At 46.2% G+C, this 24,144-nt stretch overlaps 1 protein-coding gene across 4 annotated transcripts in view; it reads left to right on the top strand.

Annotated features, from left to right (window-relative positions):
- DAZL (deleted in azoospermia like) overlaps nt 1-24,144 on the top strand; it is a 178,075-nt gene that overhangs the window by 59,229 nt on the left and 94,702 nt on the right. For all 4 annotated transcript variants that reach the window (XR_012221256.1, XM_073550734.1, XM_073550733.1 and 1 more), the window contains exons 4-6: nt 6,099-6,150; nt 6,884-6,947; nt 7,029-7,162. Coding sequence is in view for 3 of the 4 variants with exons in the window: in XM_073550734.1 (XP_073406835.1) it covers nt 6,099-6,150; nt 6,884-6,947; nt 7,029-7,162 (250 nt within the window). In the remaining variant the exon portion in view is untranslated. The remainder of the gene's footprint in view (nt 1-6,098; nt 6,151-6,883; nt 6,948-7,028; nt 7,163-24,144) is intronic.

Below are 24,144 nucleotides of genomic sequence, written 5' to 3'. Positions count from 1 at the left end.
CCCTTTGGGGTGGCAGTCGCTCCCCGTGTGTTTACCAAAGTAGTAGCGGAAGTTATGGCCCATCTACGTGAATCAGACATTCTTGTGATCCCCTACTTAGATGACTTCCTGATTGTAGGGAAAACCGCAAAACATTGTTTGGAACAGCTGCAAAGGGCAATGTCTGCCCTAGAGGGGTTAGGATGGCTGCTTAACATTAAAAAGTCTCGGTTACAGCCGGTGAGAGTCTAACAATTCTTAGGCCTGATCCTAGATTCTGAGAAACAGGAATGCCGTCTGCCCCCGGAGAAGCTTGTTCGCCTACACTATCAGGTCCTGAACGCTTGCAATAACCCCACCATGTCCCTCAGGAAAGCCATGTCCCTTCTGGGTTCCCTCTCGTCCTGTATCCCGGCAGTCCAGTCCGGCACAGTTTCATACAAGAAAACTGCAGGGCGAGGTCTTAAGGCATCAAAGAATCCTTGAGGGTTACTTAGAGGGCCAGCTAACCTTGTCCCGAAACACAAGGGAGTCCCTAGAGTGGTGGCTAGACAAGGATAATTTATCCAAAGGGGTCCCCTGGGAGTATGACATATCCCGCATAATCACCACGGATGCTAGCCCTACCGGTTGGGGGGCTCATATGGGGGAGATCCTAGTCCAGGGCCTATATGAGCATCATCAGATAGAAATGTCATCTAACCTGAAAGAGTTGACAGCAGTAGAGCAGGCAGCTAAGGAGCTACTTGTGTATCTACAGGGCCATCATGTGCGAGTGTTCTCCGACAATCAGGTCACCGTGGCTTATATCAACCACCAAGGCGGGACTCGTTCCAAACCCCTGATGAATGTGGCAGAACGGTTGTTCCAGCTAGCAGAGCAGCATTTTCAATCTTTAACAGCTCTACATATAAAAGGGAAGGAAAATATCACAGCAGATTTCCTAAGCCGCAATCCACTAAAACAAGGAGAATGGTCCCTAAGCACCTCCATCTTCGACCTGATTGTACAAAAATGGGGACAATCAGAGGTAGACCTCTTCGCTACCAGGGAAAACAGAAAATTAAAACAATTTTGCTCCCTAAATCCCACAGAGAACCCCCTGGCGGTAGATGCCTTTCTGATAAAGTGGGACTTCAGGCTAGCATACGCCTTCCCTCCCCTATCGCTACTACCCCTGGTGATGAAGAAAATCAGGAGAGACAGAGCAAGGGTGATAGTTATCGCTCCATTTTGGCCCAGGAGGGCTTGGTTTTCTTGCCTCAAGACCATGTCGGTGTCCGACCCTTGGGTCCTTCCGGACATCCCGGATCTCCTATTCCAGGGCCCAGTGTTCCATCCTCAGGTGACTGGCCTACATCTGACGGCGTGGAGTTTGAACGGACACTGCTGAGAGAAAAAGGCTTCTCCCCAGACCTGATTAACACCCTACTTAAAAGTAGAAAAGTCATCACTACCAAAATCTGTCAGAATTTGGAAAAAATTCCTGCAGAACTCTGGAGTGGTCGCTGGTGGTTCGGCACCTGTAAACCAAATCTTAGAGTTTCTTCAGAAAGGTCTGGATATGGGGCTCTCCACTAGTACCCTTAAAGTACAAGTATCAGCCTTGGGGGCCCTCTTTAGCTGCAACATCGCGGGTAATTACTGGATCAGTAGATTCATTAATGCAGCAGGTAGATCCAGGCCAATAGCGAAAGATAGATTCATGTCGTGGGACTTGAACCTAGTCCTCACGGCTATGACAGAAGCCCCATTCGAACCTATCTCATCAGCTTCCATAAAAAACCTGTCCCTCAAAGTAGCCTTCCTGGTAGCTCTAACCTCAGCTCGTAGGGTAAGCGACATCCAGGCATTATCTAGACGTCCTCCTTATATACAGTTCAAGGACGATAGGGAGATACTCAGACCTGATCTGGCGTATTTACCTAAGGTAGTTTCCAGCTTTCATAGGACACAGGAGATGGTCCTTCTATCTTTCCTCCCTAATCCAGCTAATGAGAAGGAAGAGAAACTTCACACCTTGGATGTTAGGAAATGCCTCATAGAATATCTGGCAGTTACCGATCCCTGGAAAAAAGATAATGCCCTGTTTGTCTCCCATCAAGGCCCTAGGAAAGGTTGTAGCGTGTCAAAAAGTACACTAGCCAGGTGGGTTAGAGAAGCGATCTCAATAGCATACACCTCAAAAGGCAGGTCGCCACCCCGGAAGCTGAGGGCGCATTCCACCAGAGCCATGGCGACCTCGTGGGCCGAGAGATCAGAAGTTTCCATTGACCAGATATGTAAGGCGGCTACTTGGTCCTCTCCGAGCACCTTTTATAGTCATTATAGGCTAGACTTGGGTGCTTCCACAGACCTCTCCTTTGGTATAAGGGTGCTGCAGGCTGTAGTCCCTCCCTAAATAGTTTTACTCTCTGTAATTCTCTCAGGTGGTGCTGTCATGGACGACCGATAAAGTCTTAGTTACTCACCGGTTAACGGTGTTTTTCGGAATCCATGACAGCACCCGTACATTCCCTCCCTTTAGTTTGGGTATGCACTTCTTTCTCTTGTATGTACACTGGTAAGGAATAGTTGTGTAAAAGTATTGTATATAAATTATGCTATTAACCATTGTGGTCCTCTTGTGCTCTGTAATCCAACTGATGCGTGGGAGAGGTGCCGCCCTTTTGTATCTAGGTTTCCGGTTCCTGAAGGGCGGATCCCCTCTCAGGTGGTGCTGTCATGGACTCCGAAAAACACTGTTAACCGGTGAGTAACGAAGACTTTTCTATCTTTGACAGCGCTACACTTAAGAGGGAAAAGACAATACCACTGCAGATTTTCTAAGCCTCAACACACTAAGACAAGGAGAGTGGTGTCTGAATGGAGCCATCTTCAGCCAGATTTGTCTGTATGTGGGGTCAACCGGACATAACAGAAAAGCAAAACAGTTCTCTCCTCTGAATCTGGGGGAGAAACCTCTTGTGGTGGACACCTTCCTGAGGAAGTGGGATTTCGATCTGGCCTATGCTTCCCCCACATTATCCCTGTTACCTCTGCTAGTAAGGAAGGTCAGAGAAGACATGGCAAGAATCATTCTTATTGCCCCAGAAGGGCTTGGTTTTTATGGCGGAGGACAATGTCAGTCTGCGACCACCTGGGTATTTCCAGATCTTCTCTTCCAGGTGCAGGTTTAAGCCCTTGGTGCCTTATTTAATTGATATTGCAAAAAATTACTGGATATCCAGATTTATTAAAGCAGCTGGCAGATCTAGGCCCATTCACAGGGTAAGGTGCGTACCATGGGACTTGAACTTAGTCCTTACGGCTATGACGGAGGCTCCTTTTGAACCCATGGTATCTGCCTCAATTAAGTAGCCTTTTTGGTAGCTATTACATCAGCACTTAAAATAAGCGATATCCAAGCACTCTCTAGAAACCCGCCTTTCTTGCAGATTTTGGACGAAAGGGTAGTATTTAGGCCAGACCCTGCCTACTTGCCCAAGGTTGCCTCGGACTTCCACAGGACACGAGATAGTTCTCCCCTCCTTCCTCCCTAACCCCACTAGCCAGAAGGGAAAACTTCATACTTTAGATGTTAGAAGATGTCTATCAGAGTATCTCTGTCACTAATCCAGCGATCCCGACAACTATACGACCTGTCAGGATCGCTGGTGCGTCGCTACATGATCGCTGGTGAGCTGTCAAACAGGCAGATCTCACCAGCGATCAGGACCAGCGAGGACCCTTGTATCCAGGGTAAACAGCGGGTAACCAAGCGACGCGCGCTTAGTTACCCGCTATTTACCCTGGATACCAGCTCCCCGCGTCTGCTTACAGTGCTGAGAGCTTGCTGATCGTTGGTCTCCTGATGTGTGCTGGCCAGCGGGAGACCAACGATCATAAAATGCCCAGGACATTCCTGCACGATCAGTGATACCCGGCAGGGGGGGCTGGTCGCTGATGCGTGCCACACACAGTGAGATCACTGGCAAGATCGCTGATGCGTCACAAAATCGGTGACTCATCAGCGATCTTGCTTAGTGTGAAGTAAAGAGTTTCAAAGTGTACATTATCAAGATGGATTAGGGAGGCAATCTCTCTAGCTTATACAGCAGGTGGCGCTCTGACTCCGTAGAACTTAAGGGCGCCTTCTACCCGAGCCATGGCAACCTCTTGGGCAGAAAGATCTGGAGTTTCCATCGACTAGATATGTAAGGTGGCTGCGTGGTCATCCCCTTGCACCTTTTTTAACCATTATAGGCTAGACATGGGTGCTTCATCAGATTTCACCTTCGGGTTAAGGCTGTGTGCACACGCTGCGGATTAGGTGCGGATTCATCCGCGCTTATTTTGTAAAATCCGCAGGTGAAACCGCAGGTCAAAATACCTGCGGATTGCTCTGCGGTTTTGCCCTGCGGTTTTTCATCTCAATGGAGGAGATGGCAAACCGCAACAGAATCCGCAGAAAGAATTGACATGTCAATTCTTTCTGCGGATTGAAAACCGCAGATAATCCGCGCGGAAAATTCCGCACCGTCTGCATTGCGGTTTTTGATTCCCATAGGGAATCATGGTACTGTACACCGCAGCGGCCAAAACCGATGCGGAACCGCAGCAAAATCCGCAGCGTGTGCACACAGCCTAAGGGTGCTGCAGGCTGTAGTCCCTCTCTAAGATAGTGTTTACATCTCTGTAATTCGTGGTGCTGTCATGAGAGTCTGAATAAAGCATTAAGTTACGTACCAGTAGCGGTATTTTTCAGAAGCCCATGACAACACCCTTAGTTCCCTCCCTTCACGTGTGGGTGCGCACTTCTTCCACTTACAAGTTTCATGTGGGTTAAATTGTTCAGGTTGTGTATAATGTGCCATTAACCTTGGAGGTCCTCTCAAGCTCTTTAATCTAACTGATGCGTGGGAGAGGTGCCGCCCTTTTTGTATCTGTAGGTTTCCTGTTCCTGAAGGGCGGCTCCCCCTTTCTCGTGGTGCTGTCATGGGCTTCCGAAAAATACTGTTACCGGTACGTAACTTAATGCTTTTCTCTGCCAAAATGGCAACTGCACAGTAGCATCTATCGGAATGCGATAGATGCTACTGCGCAGGTGCAGCTGCCGGCGCCACTTTGTTTGAAAAAAGGCGCCTGCCTGATTTAATGTGACTTTTTTTTTTTAAACCATATTATATTCAGTGTGTAAAATAGGGTGCAGGTCACTGTCATAAGCCATATGGGTGAATATGTAAGGAGAGCACCACAAAAAGACCCACCCCCACAGGCTGCCCAGGAGCATGAGAATCTCATTAACTTTAAACTACAAATGAAGATTAAACAATCATCACAAGACAGATCTCATCACCCAGGTATCATTGTAAGGCCGGAATCACTCATGCGAGAAACTCGGACGAGTCTCGCATCTTAATACCCGGCACTGGAATTGGGGAAATCTGTATAAAAATGTGGTCAAAATACTCAATGGACTAATAATTGTGTGCACATTGTATTCCTCTTGAAGCTTGGTAACAATTTAGGGATGGTGCTTTGTAGGGGGGGTGGACACAGAAGGTGGGTGGGTATGTGAGCTGTGACACAGGTACAGCTCTGCTTACTAGGAAGTATAGTCTCTAGGCACAGCAGGAGAGCTAGCAGGACTTCAGGGTGTAAACCATAACAACCCACGAGGATGGCTATTGTAGAATCTAGTAACATATTCGCCGCCTTATATTGCTCTCCATTTGGTACTTGTATCAGATGTCACTATTTATTGTTACGTGTCTGTTTCTAGTTGTCTATATTTATTCTCGCTTTGTATTCAACTACCTTTATTATGAATGCTTTCAAGATCTGATGCACATACGTATATATACGTGTGTGTGTGTATATGTATGCATGTGTGTATGTATATGTGTGTGTATATGTGTGTATACTATATATATATATATATATATATATATATATATATATATATATATATATATATATATATATATATATATATATACACTCCATTAGTGTTACTTTCTTGCTCATGTTTGAATGTTTGAGCGGGGTGCCATCTGTATATCAATCCTGAAATGGGATTGTCTTTTTACTTTACTGGTACTTAATTGTTACTTGAATTTTTTTTTTTTTTTTTTTAGATATGGTTTTGTGTCATATTATGATGATGTTGATGTTCAGAAGATAGTAGATGTAAGTACACTTAACTAGAGTTTGTGTCAGAGATACAGTATTTCATCAGTAAGCTTCCCTGATGCCACATATAGCCTGCCCTCATTCCAGATACAACTTGAGAAAAGTCTGGACCTATATGGCTGTTTTTTAAATATATGTTAATATTGGATCTTAGGTGTCCTGTGGAAATCTTGTACGTGTTGTCATGTTCTTCCTCCCTGGCCATGTGCAGCAAAGCCTGTTGCACCTTCCACAGCTTCAGCGGTGCTCTGCACATGCCCAGGGAGTCAGTACGTCACTTGCATCCACAAGTTTTGCAAAGAGTTAGTGGTCATTTTGTTTTTGCAGATCATGTCACTCACACCACAGGGATGTTATAACATGATTAGTGGGAGAAATAGTCTGGTAAAATCCATGCCCACACCTATACTCTCCCTGGTCTTGGGCTTTTCCAGCGGTGTCTACACTGGCTCTCCCGGGGATCACGTGATCCCTGAGGACAATCAGAGCTGGCTTTACTCTCCCCACCTTCAGACAAATTGCATACATCCAAAGGAAGTAAGAGCACAGCAGCTCTCGCTTCTTCTGGATATATTGGATTTGTGTAAACAGGCATTTAAACAACCACCGATGATGGTCGTATCATGCCACTGGTCAGTCCATGTAAACCGACCTTTAAGTGTTCAGTGTGGACAGCATGTCTCTGTATACTGACACTACACATTTTAAGCAATGACTCCTCTAACTTTAGTCCCAGATCTTCTTTCATGGGAAAAAGCTGAAGCTTGGACCTGCTATACGGAAGCAGAATGTGGGTACGTATATATTTGGCTCGTTTTGTTAACTGTTGTTTTAATGAGAAGGTAACTAATTGTTTGATTTCTCTATACTTACAGGCACCTACACACAGCCCAGACCTGTATTCATTAGCAATCCTATGCCTCACTGTCCCAACATGTGGCACACTAATGTCCCTGAGCCATATGTTCAACAGCCACCAGTTTTCAGTCCAGTGGCTCAATATGTGCAGGTAACATATTTTTCTTCACAAAGGACTGAAAATTAGCTACAGGTAGTAAAAAAGGCTTTCCTTGTAAAGTTCTCTTGCTATTATTTGTTCACTCTATGATGTCAGGGAGAGACTCGGCTAGACTAATTGGAGATTCTTAAAGGGAATCTGTCAACCCCCTGGGACACTTTTTTACTATGGGCATACAGGTAGTAGAATTGTTAAAATAGTCCTACCTGTATGCCTCATAGCTGCGATCATGTTGCTGAGAAATGGACTTTTAATCTTTTGTTAGTGCTTCCAGGCTCCAGGGCATGCGGTGCCTGGAAGAAAACTCTTGCCTCCTGTACCACCCCCACAGTGCTATGAGATGTGCCGTTGTGGTGCGGAAATCCTGCTCCTTGCACTTGCTCAATTATGCGTATCTTTACCGCCCTGCTGTGGGCTACTGAAGTAGCAGTGACTCTTACGCAGAAGAACGGTGAAGACACTGCCCATAGCAGGTCAGAAAAGGTACTTCTAATCGTGCAAGTACAAGGGCCCTGGCGTGGGATTCCGGCGCCACAACAGCACGTCACATGGCGTGCATGGGAGGGGAATGGTACACAAATGAACACCGGAGGCAGAGTTTTCTTCCAGGCATCGCACTTCCCGGAGCCTGGAAGAATGAATTAACATATAAGATTAAGTCTATTTCTCTGCAACAATCAGACCATCTGAGGCATACAGGCAGGACTGTTTTAACAACTCTGTCACCTGTATGCCCATAGTAATAGCTTAAAAGCATCCCAGTGGGTGGCCGATTCCCTTTAAGACTCCTTTAAACATTAGAGAAAAGTCTGTTAAACATGCCGATGCTTGAGGGTTATACTGATGGTCTGATATACTCTATATGAAGGGTTTCCAACTCCTTCAACAAATGGTGGCAGTGAAAAGAAGGATCTGGCCTACTGAATTTTAGTGGCTGATCCTTTTATTTTCCTTGTAGACAAACTGCTATTAGAGATTTTGCCACTGCGCTCTCATTAAAGCGAACATGTCACTAGGTTTGGCCGATGCGAGTTACGGCCACTGCCTTTCAGGGATTATATGCAGCATTCTATAATGCTGTGGATAACGGCAGATAAGTATGCCTGCACAGACGCGCGATGCCGGGAGCGATGAAGCAAGCAGGAGGGCAGCATCGCAAGAAGATGGGAGGCGCTGGACCTGTGACACCCATAGGATCGAACCACCCCCCTGGGTGAGTATAATGAAAAAAGTTTTTTTCTTTTGCAGGTCGGATCGGGGGCTTATCTACAGCATTATAGAATCCTGTAGATAAGCCCTGAAAGGTGGTGGCCGTAACTCGTATTGGCCAAACCTAGTGACAGGTTCCCTTTAAGAACATAGGATTGCTCAGCTGAGCTGAAGGTTCCTGTGGATGGGGTAGTCGCGAGATATCGACCTGTGTGGGAGCGTTTATAACTCGCTCTTCCAAGTTGAGACGTGAACTTATATAATAAGATTGTGTTCTCAGGTGTAGCTGGACTTTTGAGTATTACAAAGCCAGGGATTAATGGGAAGTATCAACATTATGACACAAGTATAGGTATTGGGTAGTGATGAGCGAGTATATTTGTTGCTCGGGTGTCCTCTGAGTATTTTGGTGTGCTTGGAGATTTAGTTTTTTCCATTCTACATGACGGCACCACGAGAGAGGGGATCCGCCCCACGAGGACAGGAAACCTTCAAGATAAAAGGGGCGGCTCCTCTCTCCGCATCAGTTGGTTTCCTGTCCTCGACGGGGAACCCTCAAGATGAAAGCCTCTTTGAAGATTCCGGAAGAAGAGGATGCCTGGGCCTGGGTCGGGTGATTAATGGCAGGCATGGGTCTGCTACACCCGACGCCGGGTACCGGTAGTCGCCTCGGGGGCCATATATGCCTATGTCCCCCCTGAGCGAAGGCATGGCCACAGCCGGTAGGGCAGATGCCCAGGCGAAGCGGGTACCTTGGCGGATGGACCCTCCAAGATGTCAGCACACAAAGAAGGTCCAGGGAGGCCACTGGTAGTGTTCCCTCCCTGTTGACATACAGTGGCCATGCAGCCCAGGAGACACATCGGTGCCCGGGCAGAGAGCTCCTCGGAGGCCACAGATTGTGTACCCTCCCTGTTGAACACCAGACACCGGACCCCGCAGCCCAAGATTTGTAATTCTGCAACCAGAGAATAGCGAGGCATGAGGTATACCTGCAAATCAGGAAGGGGTCCACCGTGCAGGTAAAGGGTGTCGGGGGGTCCCGAAATACAAGCGCTCACCCGGCCCGGGTTCGTATGGCCGCACCGGGAGGCGCGCACACTGGGAGCGCGCATAATGGCCGATGAACCGGAAGTGGTGGCGGCGACCCGGAAGTAGAGCGGCGCGCACAGCACCGCGGGGCCTGGGAGAAGAGAAGGTGTGCACGGTCCCGGGAGGGGGCACGCAGAGGCATGAGGCACACACGCGCGCGCGTCCACACAGCAAGCGCGGTAGGTGCGAGACCAGTTGGTCTAAAAAAAAAAAAAAAAAAGGGTGCTATTTAAGATCGCCAGAAAAGGCGAGCAGGCGTCACAGCACCAATTTTGAGTGGAAGTGACTGCTTGCAGCTATAAGCAGCATAATGGAGAGCCCTTCGCCAGAGCATGTGCAACCACGCCAGGAGGCAAAAGAGAGGCGGTCGTGCTCAGAGGAGAAAGCAAAGACACGCCGCAGCAGTAGTGTGAGCCACTCGGGCAGCGCACGGGCGGGTCGTCACCGCAGGAAAGAGGGGTCCATAGTCTCATTGGGAGACAGTGAAAGGACCAGCCAACCTCCAGATCCGGTACCCGTTCTATAAAGCGTCCGAGTGGTGAGTGAACTTCGAGAAAGTCCAGTAATCTAATGTCTGTTCTCTTTCTCTTTTCTCCTCTCTTTCACTCTCCTCCTCCTCTTATATACATTGGCGGGGTGGAGTATAGGAGGTCCCTAAGAAATGTAGAGGAAAATCAAAAAATAAAGAATGTGCTTTATGTAAAAGACCTGTAGAAGCAGCCTGGAACAAAAAGTTATGCCAGGAGTGCAATAACCAGACCATAGCAGAGGAAACGCCCTCATTTTCGGATAGTCTTGAGGACCATAATTCAGACAGAAGTTTCCAAATCAGTAAGAGCATTACAAGCTGTAGATACACAGAGGAAAACTAGGAGATCAAGCCCCTCAGGGGTCTCTCAACAAGACTCTACGGGGTCAGAGGACGACTCAAATAAGTCACAGTATTCAGGAAGTAGCTCGGATGGGGAAGATACATTTCCAGTAGAAACTACGGATGAACTCGTTAAAGCAGTTAGATCTACCATGGGGCTAGTAGAAGAGCGGAAAAAAAAGACAGCCCAAGATCTCATGTTCAGTGGACTGCAAAAGAAAAAACGTAAGACCTTCCCTGTTAATGACCAACTAAAAGCACTCATAAAACGCGAATGGGAAAAGCCAGAAAGGAAGTCCCAGATAACGAATTCCCTAAAGAGGAGATACCTCTTTGAGGAAGAGGCATCCTCATCCTGGGATAGAGCCCCCAAAATTGATGTAGCAATATCAAAGGTCGCCAGAAAATCTTCCCTACCCTTTGAGGACCTGGGGTTTCTAAAAGAGCCGCTGGACCGAAAGGCTGATAATTGCCTTAAGGCAGCCTGGGAGACCTCGGCGGGCGCACTAAGGCCCGCCATCGCAGCCACTTGCGTAGCTAGGTCCCTAAAGATATGGACAGACAACTTGGAAGATCAATTAGAACAAGGAGTTCCCAGAGAAACGATTCTGGAATCATTGCCGGCTATTAGAGCAGCGGCGGACTTTCTCGCAGAGGCGTCAGCAGATTCGGCCAGACTAGCGTCAAAGTCAGCAGCCTTAACCAATGTAGGAAGGCGTGCGGTATGGCTTAAATGCTGGCCGGGGGACACCCAGGCAAAAATGAGACTTTGCTCTCTACCATGTGAAGGAAATTTCTGATTCGGTCCGGCATTGGATGAAGTATTGGAAAAAGCGAGTGATACAAAAAAGAATTTTCCGAAACAACCATTTCAAGCCTTTCGGCGCTCCTTTCAGAGGGGCCGAAAATTCAGAAGGCAACAATTTAAAGATCGTGACAGAAACAATTCTGACAAGCGATACAGAGGAGGGAGAGGCTTCTATTTCAGTAAGCCCCCTAGAGAAGCCAAAAAACCCGCCCAGTGACGGTCCTTCTCAGGTGGGGGGAAGGCTCTCTCACTTCCTCCCAGCCTGGGAAAGGATCTCATCCAGCACCTGGATCCGACAGATAGTAGGGTCAGGTCTGAAATTCCACCACTGGCCACCACAAAAATTCATTCAAACTCTGGTACAATCATCTCAAGAAAGGCAAAAGAGTTTGGAAGAGGAGGTATTATCGCTTGTACAAAAACTCGTACTGGAAGAAGTTCCAGAAAAAGAAAAGAAAAGGAAGGCTTTTACTCCCCCCTATTTCTCATAAAGAAACCAGACGATTCCTGGAGGACAATTGTAAATCTAAAAGGCCTCAACAAGTATCTAGTAGTCCCATCATTCAAGATGGAGACGATAAGGTCTACAGTGAAACTCCTCTTCCCTCGGTGTTACATGTCGGTCCTGGATCTCAAGGATGCTTACTACCATGTCCCGATCCGGCAACAAGACCGCAAATATCTCAGGGTGGCAGTCCACATAAAATCTCAGTGGCATCACTTTCAGTACAAAGCGCTACCCTTTGGGGTAGCAACAGCCCCCCGGGTCTTCACGAAATTAATTGCGGAGGTCACGGCACACCTCAGAGAAAAAGATGCTCTAGTAATACCATATTTGGACGACTTCTTGATAGTGGGGAAAGATTTCGCTCACTGTCAGGAACAAGTCAAGGTAGTGATAGACTCTTCAGACTCTGGGTTGGCAACTTAACTTCAAAAAATCCAGGTTGGAGCCAACGATGGTCCAGAATTTTTTAGGCCTAACAATAGACTCGATAATACAGGAGTGTCGCCTCCCAGAGGAGAAAGAAGAAAAAATCAAAAACCTAATCAGAACAACATTAGGAAAGCCAACAATGACTCTGAGGAAAGCCATGTCAGTATTAGGGTCCCTAACCTCCTGCATACCAGCAGTAAAATGGGCTCAATTTCACACAAGGGAGCTTCAGTGGTACGTGTTACAAAGCGATCTGACGCTTCAAGGGCAGTTAGATCAGAAGCTCACCATCTCGGATCCTGTACTCCAGTCACTAAAATGGTGGTTACAGATAGAGTCCTCTCCAAGGGGAGTACCCTGGACATATGCAGCCTCCAGAGTAGTCACGACAGATGCCAGTCCCTGGGGCTGGGGAGCCCCTCTAGACACCCTATGGCTCCAAGATACTTGGGCTCAGGGGGAAAAAGATCTATCCTCAAACGAGTGGGAGCTACTAGCCATCGAAAGAGCGCTGGAAGGATTACTTACACACCTGAGAGGACATCATGTGAAAGTCCTATCGGACAATTGTACAGCAGTCGCATACGTGAACCATCAGGGGGGCACCCGTTCTCGGTCGTTAATGGAAATAGCAGGGAGAATCCTAACTCTGGCGGAACATCAGTTTCTCTCATTATCGGCCCTGCATATCCGAGGCGCGGACAACCTGAAGGCGGACTTTCTGAGCAGGAACCACTTAAAGCAAGGCGAATGGTGCCTAAAAGAGTCCATTTTTCAACAAATTGTGCAGAGGTGGGGAAAACCCATAATAGATCTCTTCGCCTCAAAAGCCAACAGAAAAGTTCAAAAATTCTGCTCCCTAAGGCCAGCAGACATGCCACTGGCGGTAGACGCCTTCAGAATAGAATGGACATCAGGTCTCCTGTACGCCTTCCCTCCGATATGCCTTATTCCATTAGTCCTGAAAAAGATCAGGGAGGACCAAGCCAGGGTAATCATGATAGCTCCCTTTTGGCCAAAAAGGACGTGGTTCTATTGGTTGAGAGTGATGTCAGTGACAGACCCATGGGTGCTCCCAGAGGACCACGATCTCCTAACACAGGGTCCCTTCAATCATCCTCCGAATTCCAGGCTGCATTTGACAGCCTGGAATTTGAAAGGTCACTGTTAAAGAAGAAAGGTTTTTCAGCAAGGTTGATTACCACCCTAATCAGTAGCAGAAAGCCAGTGACTACAAAAATATACGGGAGAATATGGAGAAAATTTTTGTCCACCTCAGGCCCAATACAGGAGGGGGAAGTACCTGTGAGGGCAGTGCGAGAGTTTCTACAAAGAGGTTTAGACTTGGGCTTAGCGGTCAGCACCCTGAAAGTACACGTTTCAGCCCTGGCAGCATTATTCAATTATGACCTGGCAAGCATAGATGGGTCGCCAGATTTATCCGGGCCTGTACTAGAGCTGACTCTGTCCCATCTCCTAAACCTCCCCCCTGGGATCTAAATTTGGTCCTATCATCCCTAACGGAAAGTCCATTTGAACCAATAGACGCAACATCAGATAAAGTGTTAACTTTAAAAACAGCCTTGTTAGTGGCACTCACATCGGCACGTAGGGTTGGGGACTTACACGCACTATCAGCAGACCCAGGTTATGGACGATAGTCGTGTTAAGATTAGATCCAGCATACCTCCCTAAGGTAGTGTCGAAATTCCACAGAGCTCAGGAAATAATCTTGCCATCCTTTTGTCCTAACCCCGGTAATAAAAAGGAAGAGAGATTACATTGCTTAGACGTTAGGAGATGTATCCTACAGTATTTAGAGGTGACAAAACCATGGAGGAAACAGAGGGCCTTATTTGTCTCATATCAGGGGGCAAGGAAAGGCCTTAAAGCCTCTAAGCAAACTATAGCTAGATGGGTGAGAGAGGCCATCATACTAGCATATAGTAGTGCAGGCAGGGATGTTCCAGAGGGCCTAAAAGCCCACTCCACGAGGGCCATGGCAACATCCTGGGCGGAGAGAGCGGACGCCTCCATCGACCAAATCTGTAAGGCGGCCACTTGGTCCTCTCCATCTACATTTTTCAGACATTACAGATTAGACCTATCTGCTGCCTCTGATCTCACATTTGGGAGAAGAGTGTTACAGGCAGTGATCCCCCTCCTAAAGAGAATACAAATCTCTGTAACTCTCTCGTGGTGCCGTCATGTAGAATGGAAAAACACGGGTATTACATACCTGGTAATGTGTTTTTTCATGAGACATGACGGCACCCTTATATTCCCGCCCTATTTGATCACGTCATTAGTTGGGTGTTTTTCTTAGTATTATACACTCCCTTGGTGTTGGAAATTTAGCAGTGTAAAATATGTATTATTTATGTGTGCACTAACCTGCGGAGTTCCTCTCGTGCTCTGTAAAACAACTGATGCGGAGAGAGGAGCCGCCCCTTTTATCTTGAAGGTTTCCTGTCCTCGTGGGGCGGATCCCCTCTCCCGTGGTGCCGTCATGTCTTATGAAAAAACACATTACCAGGTATGTAATACCCGTGTTTCATCGCCTCAGCTGCATGATTTGCGACTGATAGACAGTTTGAATCCATGTGTGGAATGCCTGTTTGTTAGGGAATTCCCACATGTGTTGAGACTGTCTACAAGCCACAAATCATGCAGCTGAGATGACGAAAACTAAATCTCCAAGCATGCCAAAATACTCGGAGATCACCCTAGCAATGTTGCTACTCGCCCATCACTAGTAAAGGGGTAAAATGTGCATTTTGTTTCTGAACATTAGGAAGGTGATGGATAATATAAAATTAATTGATGCAAATCAATAATAAAGAAAAAAAAATTAAAGCAAATAGATTTTGAGCTTAGATTATGTACAAGAGATGTTGGAAATTAGCTGTAGAGGTCATTGACAAAATGGGGACTAAACAAGCTGTAAGCAACCTGTGCTGTAGTGTGTTATGTGCAAGCTCTACAAGCCAAACTGTAAAATGCAAAAAAAACTGTACCTAGCCTTTAAATATCTACAATACGTTGGAGGTCTAGATGAGGCTGAAAAACTTAAGACACACATATAAGATGGTGTATGCAGCTTCTCCATCCACTCCCTTAGGCCGGTTTCACACATCTTCATATTTCCGGTATCGAAAAACCTGTGCCGGAGATATCCGTGTACGTGTGTCCATTTGTCACATCCGTGTGTTTGTGTGGATATGTACCAGAGCCTAGTATTAAAACAATTTGTTTCAATTTTAACCATATGACTTTAAAAACACACATGGACGCCATTCGTGTGCAGTGCGTGTTTACATGGACCCATTGACTTGTATGAGTCCGTGTGATCCGTGCAAAATGGACATGTCGACGTGTGGAGCACACGGACACTTGGTCCGTGAGAAAACAGATATGTGCACATACCCAATCATTTGAATGGGTCTACCTGTGTCAGTGTCTCCGGTATGTGGGAAAACTGTCATCGTACGTACTGAAGACACTGATGTGTGAAAGAGGCCTTAGACAAGGAGCTGCACTCCTTTTTGTTGTAGTGGTCATAATATACGTGTACATGCACCCCACTGTATCATGCAAGAAGGCAGAATGTGTTTTCAAAATGAAAGCCCTCCCAAAGAAAAATTTTTTAAAATGAGAAAAAAAAATAGGCTTATTATAGCGGATCTGTTGCCAGATTCTACAATGTTAATTGCATTGAATAACTCTTAGACCTGGTAGGGTGCTGTATTTTCTTTGACAATCCATGTCAGAATGTATAATCCTTTTTGAAAAATTAAAGGTACTGTCACACTTAGCGATATCGCTAGCAATATCGCTATAACTTGTGACGTTATAGCGATATTGCTAGCGATATCGCTGTGTCTGATACTTACCTACGACCCGCTCCCCCGCTGGTTATCGCTGATCGCGTGAGAACGTCCTGGACCGTTTCTCGTCGTCCCCTTCCTGTGGAGAGACGAGCGTGGAGCCGGGCGGGAGGACGTCAGGATCGCCTAGTGTGACAGGTAAGTACCGACCCCCGACCCCTGCGATGTCGCTGGTGAGATCTGCCTGTGTGGCTGCTCACTAGCGACCACTTAGCGATGCACCAGCGATCCTGACCGCGTCATATCGCTGGTCGGGATCGCTGGTGCATCGCTAAGTGTGACAGTACCTTTACTCTTATCTCCAGCCACACAGCCTGAGTGACAACTGCAGCTTGTACTGAGCAGTGCAAGATCACAGCAGGTAGGAACTGTTAATATGACTGTAGATGGAACCTGACTTGGACTCTCGTAAAGGATTATGCCAGTAAATAGTGTATTCTCGTCAGGTCTGAGAGATCTATTTATGAATGTTTGCCATTTACATTGTACAATCTGATGACCAGTCCCCTTTAAGCTAAGAATTCTTACACCGTTTACTGGATGCAGCTCTCATACAACTACAGTAAGATGTAAAGAGACCAGCGAGGGACCTGGGCAGCATTGGCAGAGAAGACTGGTAAGGGGAGTATCCTAAAGAGAGAAACGGGTGTGAATTAAAGCCACTCCCAAGCATAACTAAAGCCTAAGCGTGTTATAAGTAGGGCTGGGTGATTAATCTATTTACTTTGCCAGGTATCCCCAAATTTAGCAGTTGTCCCCAGAGCAGCTATCTCTCACTATTGGTTGGAGCAGGTAAAAAGTGAGTGTTGTGTATCCAGCAGCTGCACCTAACCATTTAGCTGCTACAATAGGTCCCATAAAGAAGTCAGAAAAATGTCCAGGAACTGTATTTTCGAGCTGCACTGATCAATCTAGCATTCCTTGGACACCTAGTTGACCCACTGACAAGCTCATTCAGCTGCTTTAAAGGAGTCGTCTACTACTCTCACAACTTTCTCAATCCCTGTGTCTCTCCACAGTAAAATAATACCTATAATCCGCCACTCCCTGTGCTGTTTTAGCGGTGTCGGCAGCGGCTCTCACTGGGCTTGCATGACATACGAGTCCTTGCTGCCAATCAGCACTAGCTTCACTCTTCTCTACTGTGTAAGGCTAGTTTCACACTAGCATATGGCAGAGCTGCAGAGGGATGCGGACTTCCTCTGTGAAGCTCTGCCCACTGCCGCACCTCGCCGTTCAACTTCGCCTACGTCGGCATGCGGCCTGCGTACCCTATCTTTAGCATTGGGTATGCAGGCCATGCCGATGTATGCGGATGCCTCCACATGTGTCGTTTTGACGGTGCAGCGACAACAGCAAAATGCAACACGATGCGTTCGGCGCAGGTCACCGCACCGTCAAAACGACACATGCGGGAGGCATCAGTATACATCGGCATGGCCTGCGTACCCAATGCTAATGATAGGTACGCAGGCTGCATGCCGACGTAGGCGGAGTTGAGCAGAGGAGGTGCGGCAGTGGGCGGAGCTTCATGGAGGAAGTCTGCATCCCTCCGCAGCTCTGCCATATGCTAGTGTGAAACCGGCCTCAGAAATTTGATATCTGGAGGAAGCGAGAGCTGTGGCTTTTCTCGCTTTCCCTGGTTGTCTTGATTTGTCAGGAGGGGAGAGTGAAGCCAGTGCTGAATTGCCGCAAGGCATAACAATGAGGCCAGTGTTAGCACTGCTGGAACGGCACCAGAGGCAAGGATAGGTGTTCTCCTACCATGGATTCAAATTGGTTGTCCAAGTTGTGAACAATCTCTTTAAGCATAAAGAGAGCAGTTAAGTAAAAGCAGCTGAATCTCTGCAACTTTTTTTGTCAGCTCAAGCCCATAAGGCTTCTCCCTTAAATGTTGGTGTACTCCTCTTTGGTTTGTGCCCCCCGTCACTTAGTAATTGTCCTCATCTCCTCACCTTTCTGTGTGTGACAGGATTATAAAATTGAACATGAGGTTTTTTTTATTTAACATTCTGATCAGACTGTATATCGTAAAAAACGTAATAAATAACATTTCCCACATGTTTACTTTACATCAGCACGATTTGGGAACCAACTTTTTTTTTGTTAGGAAGTTATAAGGGTTAAAAGTTGTCCAGCGATTTCTCATTTTTACAACACCATTTTATTTTTAGGGACCACATCATAATAAATTTTATTTCTATAGCGCCAACATATTCCGCAGCACTTTACTTTTCAGAGGGGACTTGTACAGACGATAGACATTACAGCATAACAATAATCACATAGATCATAACAGATACCAAGAAGAATGAGGGCCCTGCTCGCAAGCTTACAATCTATGAGGAAAAAAGGTAGACACGAAAGGTGGGTGGTAACAATTGTCCTGATTGTTTGGATCAGCCATAATGTTAAGTGTGTAACAGTACAGACAAAGAGGGCTGATAGACGCATAAAGCATGTGGGAACATGATGTGGGTAACCTGGTAATGGTAAAACTTTTGACTGTGCCACACAGGGACAGTTAGGTTAATGTGTTGAGGCTGTAGGCCAGTCTGATTAAATGCGTGTTCAGGGCACGCTTAAAATTTTAGGGATTGGGGACTAGTCGTATTAACCTGGGAAGTGCATTCCAAAGAACTGGCGCAGCACGTGTATAGTCTTGGAGACGGGAGTGGGAGGTTCTGATTATTGAGGATGCTAACCTCAGGTCATCAGCAGAACAGAGGGCACGGGTAGGGTGGTAGACTGAAACAAAGGAGATGATGTAGGGTGGTGCTGAGCCATGGAGTGCTTTGTGGGTGAGGGTAATAAGTTTGTACTGGATTCTGGAGTGGATGGGTAGCCAGTGTAAGGACTGGCACAAGGTAGAGGCATCAGTGTAACGATTGGCGAGGAATATGAACCTGACTGCAGCATTCAAGTCAGATTGGAGGGGGGAGAGTTTGGTAAGAGGGAGACCGATTAGAAGAGAGTTACAATAGTCCAGACGAGAATGAATAAGAGAGTTTTTGCTCAGTCAAAGGTAAGAAAAGGTCGAATTCTAGACATGTTATCTGCATCTCAAAAACAAGAGCGAGCCAGTGATCGGATGTGGGGGGCAAAGGAAAGCTTGGAGTCAAGTATGACCCCAAGACAGCGGGCATGTTGTTGGGGAGTAATAGCGGAACCACACACAAATGGCAGTATCGGGTATAGGTACATTTGTAGAGGGAGGAAACACAAGGAGCTCAGTCTTTGACAGGTTCAGTTTCAGATATAGTGAGGACATGATGTTAGACACCGCATTTAGACAATCGCTGGTGTTTTCTAAAAAGGCAGGCGTGATGTCAGGAGAGGAAGCGTATAATTGGGTGTCATCAGCATAGAGATGGTACTGGAAACCAAATCTACTGATTGTTTGACCAATAGGGGCAGTGTACGAAGAGAAGAGGACAGGACCTAGAACCGATCCTTGAGGAACCCCAACAGTAAGTGGAAAATGAGAGGAGGAGCCAGCAGAAGATAAAGTAAAGGAGCTGTCAGAGAGAGAGAGGAGGAGAACCAGGAGAGAATGGTGAACTTGATGCAGATGGAGCGGAGCATAGTGAGGACGAGCTGATGATCCACAGTGTTGAATGCTGCAGATAGATCCAAGAGAATTAGCATGGAATAGTGACCATTAGATTTAACTGTTAATAGATCATTAGAGACTTTGGTGAGGGCAGGTTCAGTAGAGTGTAAAGAGCGGAAACCGGATTGGACAGGGTCGAGAAGAGTTATCAAAGAGATAGCCGATCAGATGGGAGTGGATCAGGTGTTCCAGGAGTTAAGAAATGAAGGGAAGATTAGAGACAGGTCTATAGTTAGCGGCACAGTTTTGATCGAGGGATGTTTTTTTTTTTTTTAAGTAGTGGATGTATGACCCCTTTAGCCCCAAGGGTGGTTTGCACGTTCATGACCGGGCCAATTTTTACAATTCTCACCACTGTCCCTTTGAGGTAATAACTCTGAAACGCTTCCATGGATCCCGGTGATTCTGACAATGTTTTCTCGTGACATATTGTACTTCATGTTAGTGGTAAAATTTCATTCATATAACTTGCGTTTATTTGTGAAAAAAACGGAAATTTGGCGAAAATTTAGAAAATTTCACAATTTTCCAAATTTGAATTTTTATGCCTTTAAATCACAGAGGTACGGCACACAAAAAACTTAATAAATAACATTTCCCACATGTTTACTTTACATCAGCACAATTTTAGAACCAAAAATTTTTTTTTGTTAGGAAGTTATAAGGGTTAAAAATCGACCAGCGATTTCTCATTTTTGCAACGCCATTTTATTTTTACGGACCACATCACATTTGAAGCCACTTTGAGGGGTCTATATGATAGAAAATACCCAAAAGTGACACCATTCTAAAAACTGCACCCCTTAAGGTGCTCAAAACTACATTCAAGAAGTTTATTAACCCTTTAGGTGCGTCACAGGAATTTTTTGAATATTTAATAAAAAATGAACATTTAACTTTTTTTCACAAAAAAATATTTCAGGTTCAATTTTTTTTATTTTACCAAGGGTAACAGGAGAAATTGGACTGCAAAAGTTAATGTGCAATTTGTCCTGAGTATGCTGATACCTGATATGCGGGGGGGGGAACCACTGTTTCGGCGCATGGCAGACCTCAGAAGGGAAGGAGCGCAGTTTGACTTTCAATGCAAAATTGGCTGGAATTCAGATCGGACGCCATGTCGCGTTTGGAGAACCCCTGATGTGGAAACCCCCCACAAGTGACCCTATGTTGGAAACTAGACCCCCCCCAAGGAACTTATCTAGATATGTGGTGAGAACTTTGAACCCCCAAGGGCTTCACAGAAGTTTATAACATACAGCCGTACAATTAAAAAATCATATTTTTTCCACAAAAATGATCTTTTCACCCTCAATTCTTATTTTTCCAAGGGTAACAGGACCCTAAAAGATATTGTGCAATTTGTCCTGAGTGCGCTGATACCCCACGTGTGGGGGTAAACCACTATTTGGGCGCATGGCAGAGCTTGGAAGGGAAGCAGCGCCATTTGACGTTTTTGGCTGAAATTGAGATCGGACACCATGTCGTGTTTGGAAAGCCCCTGATGTACCAAAACAGTAGAAACCCCCCACAAATGACACCATTTTGGAAACTAGACCCCCCAAGGAAGTTATCTAGATGTGTGGTGAGCACTTTGAACCCCCCAGTGCTTCACAGAAGTTCATAACGCCTGGGCGTGAAAATAAAAAAATCATTTTTTTCCACAAAAATGATATTTTTGCCCCCAATTTTTTATTTTCCTAAGGGTAACAGGAAAAATTGGACCCCAAAAGTTGTTTTGCAATTTGTCCTGAGTATGCTGATGATACCCTATATGTGGGGGTAAAACACTGTTTGGGCGCATGGCAGAGCTTGGAAGGGAAGGAGCACCATTTGACTTTTTCAACGCAGAATTGGCTGGAATTGAGATCAGACGCCATGTTGCATTTGGAGAGCACCTGATGTGCCCAAACAGTGGAAACCCCCCAATTATAACTCCAACCCTAACCCCAACACACCCCTAACCTCAGCCCTAACCCTAGCCCTAACCCTAATGGGAAAATGGAAATAAATACATTTTCTTTTAATTTTATTATTTTTCCCTAACTAAGGGGGTGATAACGGGGGGGTTTGATTTACTATTTATGGCGGTTTTTATGTTTGGCAGCTGTCACACGCTAAAAGACGCTTTTTGTTGTAAAAATAGTTTTTGCTTCACCATATATTGAGAGCTATAATTTTTCCGTATTTTGACCCACCAAGTCATGTGAGCTCTTATTTTTTGCGGGACGAGTTGTCGTTTTTATTGGTACCATTTTCGGGCACGTGACATTTTTTGATCACTTTTTATTCCGATTTTTGGGACGCAGAATGAACAAAAACCAGCGTTTCATGAATTTCTTTTGGCGGGGTGCGTTTAAACCGTTCCGCGTGCGTTAAAATTGATAAAGCGGTTTTATTCTTCGGGTCAGTACGGTTACAGCGATACCTCATTTAGGTCATTTTTATGTCTTGTCGGTTTTATGCAATGAAAACTATTTTATATAAAAATTAATTATTTTTGCATCGCTTTATTCTGCGAGCTATAACTTTATTTTTTTGCAGATGACTCTGTATGGCGGCTCGTTTTTTGCGGGGCAAGCTGAAGTTTTCAGTGGTACCATGGATATTTATATGCGTCTTTTTGATCGCGAGTTATTGCACTTTTTATTCGATGGTATGATAATAAATCATTATTTTTTGCTTCGTTTTTTATTTTTTAAGGGGTTCGTTAAAGGGGTTAACGAATGGGACAGTTTTATAGGGCGGGTCGTTACGGACGCGGCGATACCAAATATGTGTACTTTTAGTTTTTGTTTTTTTTTCAAAAAATTAACTTATTGGGTAATATTTATTTTTTTTGATAATTTATTCAGCGATTTTTTTTTTAACTTTATTACATTGTCCGAGGTGGGACATCACTGTCCTGTGACAGATCGCTGATCTGTCACATCACAGATCACTGTGACAGATCAGCGATATGTCACAGGCACTGCTGCAGACTTCCTCATGCCTGCGCTTTGCAGGCAGTGAGGAAGTCTGCTCCCTACAGGCCCCCCGAAGGTCTCCGTCGCCATCTTGGATCCGGGGGCCTGTAGGGAAAGAGCCCCCCGCAGCAGCGCTGCTCATTGCGCTACCATGGGGGGCTCAGGGAAGCACGGAGGGAGCCCCCTCCCTGCCGATGCTTCCCTTTAACCCCCGGTACACCGCGTTCGTGTTTGATCGCGGTGTACAAGGGGTTAACGTGTCGGGGGTGGTCCGTGACCGCCTCTGACACATTGTGCCGGGTGTCGGCTGTGATAATCAGCTCACACGCGGCCGCGATCAGCGGCGCTCACCATGTGAGCGCCACTGATCGCTATGACGTACTATCCCGTCCCTGGGAATTAAGTCCCAGGGCGCATGTACGGGATAGTACGTCATATGGCAGAAAGGGGTTAAATGAGGAGGGAAAGATACCAGAAGAGAGAGAGAGGTTAAATATATTAGTTAGGTGAGTGGTGACAGCAGGGGAACAGGACTGGAGGAGATGTGATGGAAATGGGTCACTGGTGCAAGTGGTTGGGCGAGAAGATGCAAGGAGCCTGCTTACTACTACTTCTGTGACTAGTTCAAAATCAGAGAGTGAGCTAGATGCAGTGGGGGAGGGAGGACAGTGCATGGTATGAGGTGATTGGGAGATAATTTCCTGTCTGATATAGTCAATTTTTTCTTTGAAGTAATTATCCAGAACGTCAGCTCGAAGCTCCGTGGTTGGGGCCTGCACTCTTTGGTTGAGCAGGGAATGAAAAGTGTCAGAGACGTTTAAGGTTATTCGACAGTGAGGTGATGAGGGTGTTGAAATAGGTTTGTTTGGAGAGGTGAAGCGCAGTGTTATATGTTCTAAGCATAAACTTATAATGGATGAAATATTCATGTAGATTGGATTTTCTCCACAGACGTTCGGCACACCTGGAGTACCTGCAGGAAACGTGTTTGCAGGGTGTGCTAGGGTTGTCGCTGTCTGTGTCATGTTGTTCTATGTATAAGAGGTGCAAATTCATCCAGGGCACTTTGAAGTGTTTCATTGTAATGATTCAGTGCAGAATCAGGACATGAGAGGGAGGAGATAGGGGCCAATGAAGACTGCAAGTTCTTCATAAGTTTCTGGGTGTTAATGGCCTGTATGTTTCTAGAAGTATGGACAGTGGGGGTGACCTGAGCAGCCTGGCAGTTCTTGATAGAGAATGAAAGAAGGTTGTGGTCAGAGAGTGGGAGAGGGGAGTTGGCAAAATCATCCACTGCACAAAGCTGGGAGAAGACAGAGTCAAGGGAGTTTCCGTTTTCATGCGTTGGAGAATTAGTAAGCTGCGAAAGGCCAAATGAGGTTAGCGATAAAAGGTGGGTAGCAGATGGGGAGAGGGGAAGAGCAATGGGGATGTTGAAATCGCCCATGATGAGGGTAGGGGAGTCACAGGAGAGAAAATGTGGAAGCCAAGTGGCAAAATGATCGAGAAAATGATGGGGGGGGGGGGGGGCGGGAGGACGATATACCACTCGCATGTAGAAGGGGGTGTAGAGTCTGACAGCATGGACCT

This window comes from Dendrobates tinctorius, unplaced genomic scaffold (genome assembly GCF_039654945.1).
Source record: "Dendrobates tinctorius isolate UK_male_01 unplaced genomic scaffold, ASM3965494v1 ptg000167l, whole genome shotgun sequence".
In the NCBI taxonomy this organism is placed as follows: Eukaryota; Metazoa; Chordata; class Amphibia; order Anura; family Dendrobatidae; genus Dendrobates; species Dendrobates tinctorius.
The sequence above is the reverse complement of the archived record's forward strand: the minus strand, read 5'-3'. Positions and strand labels throughout refer to the sequence as shown.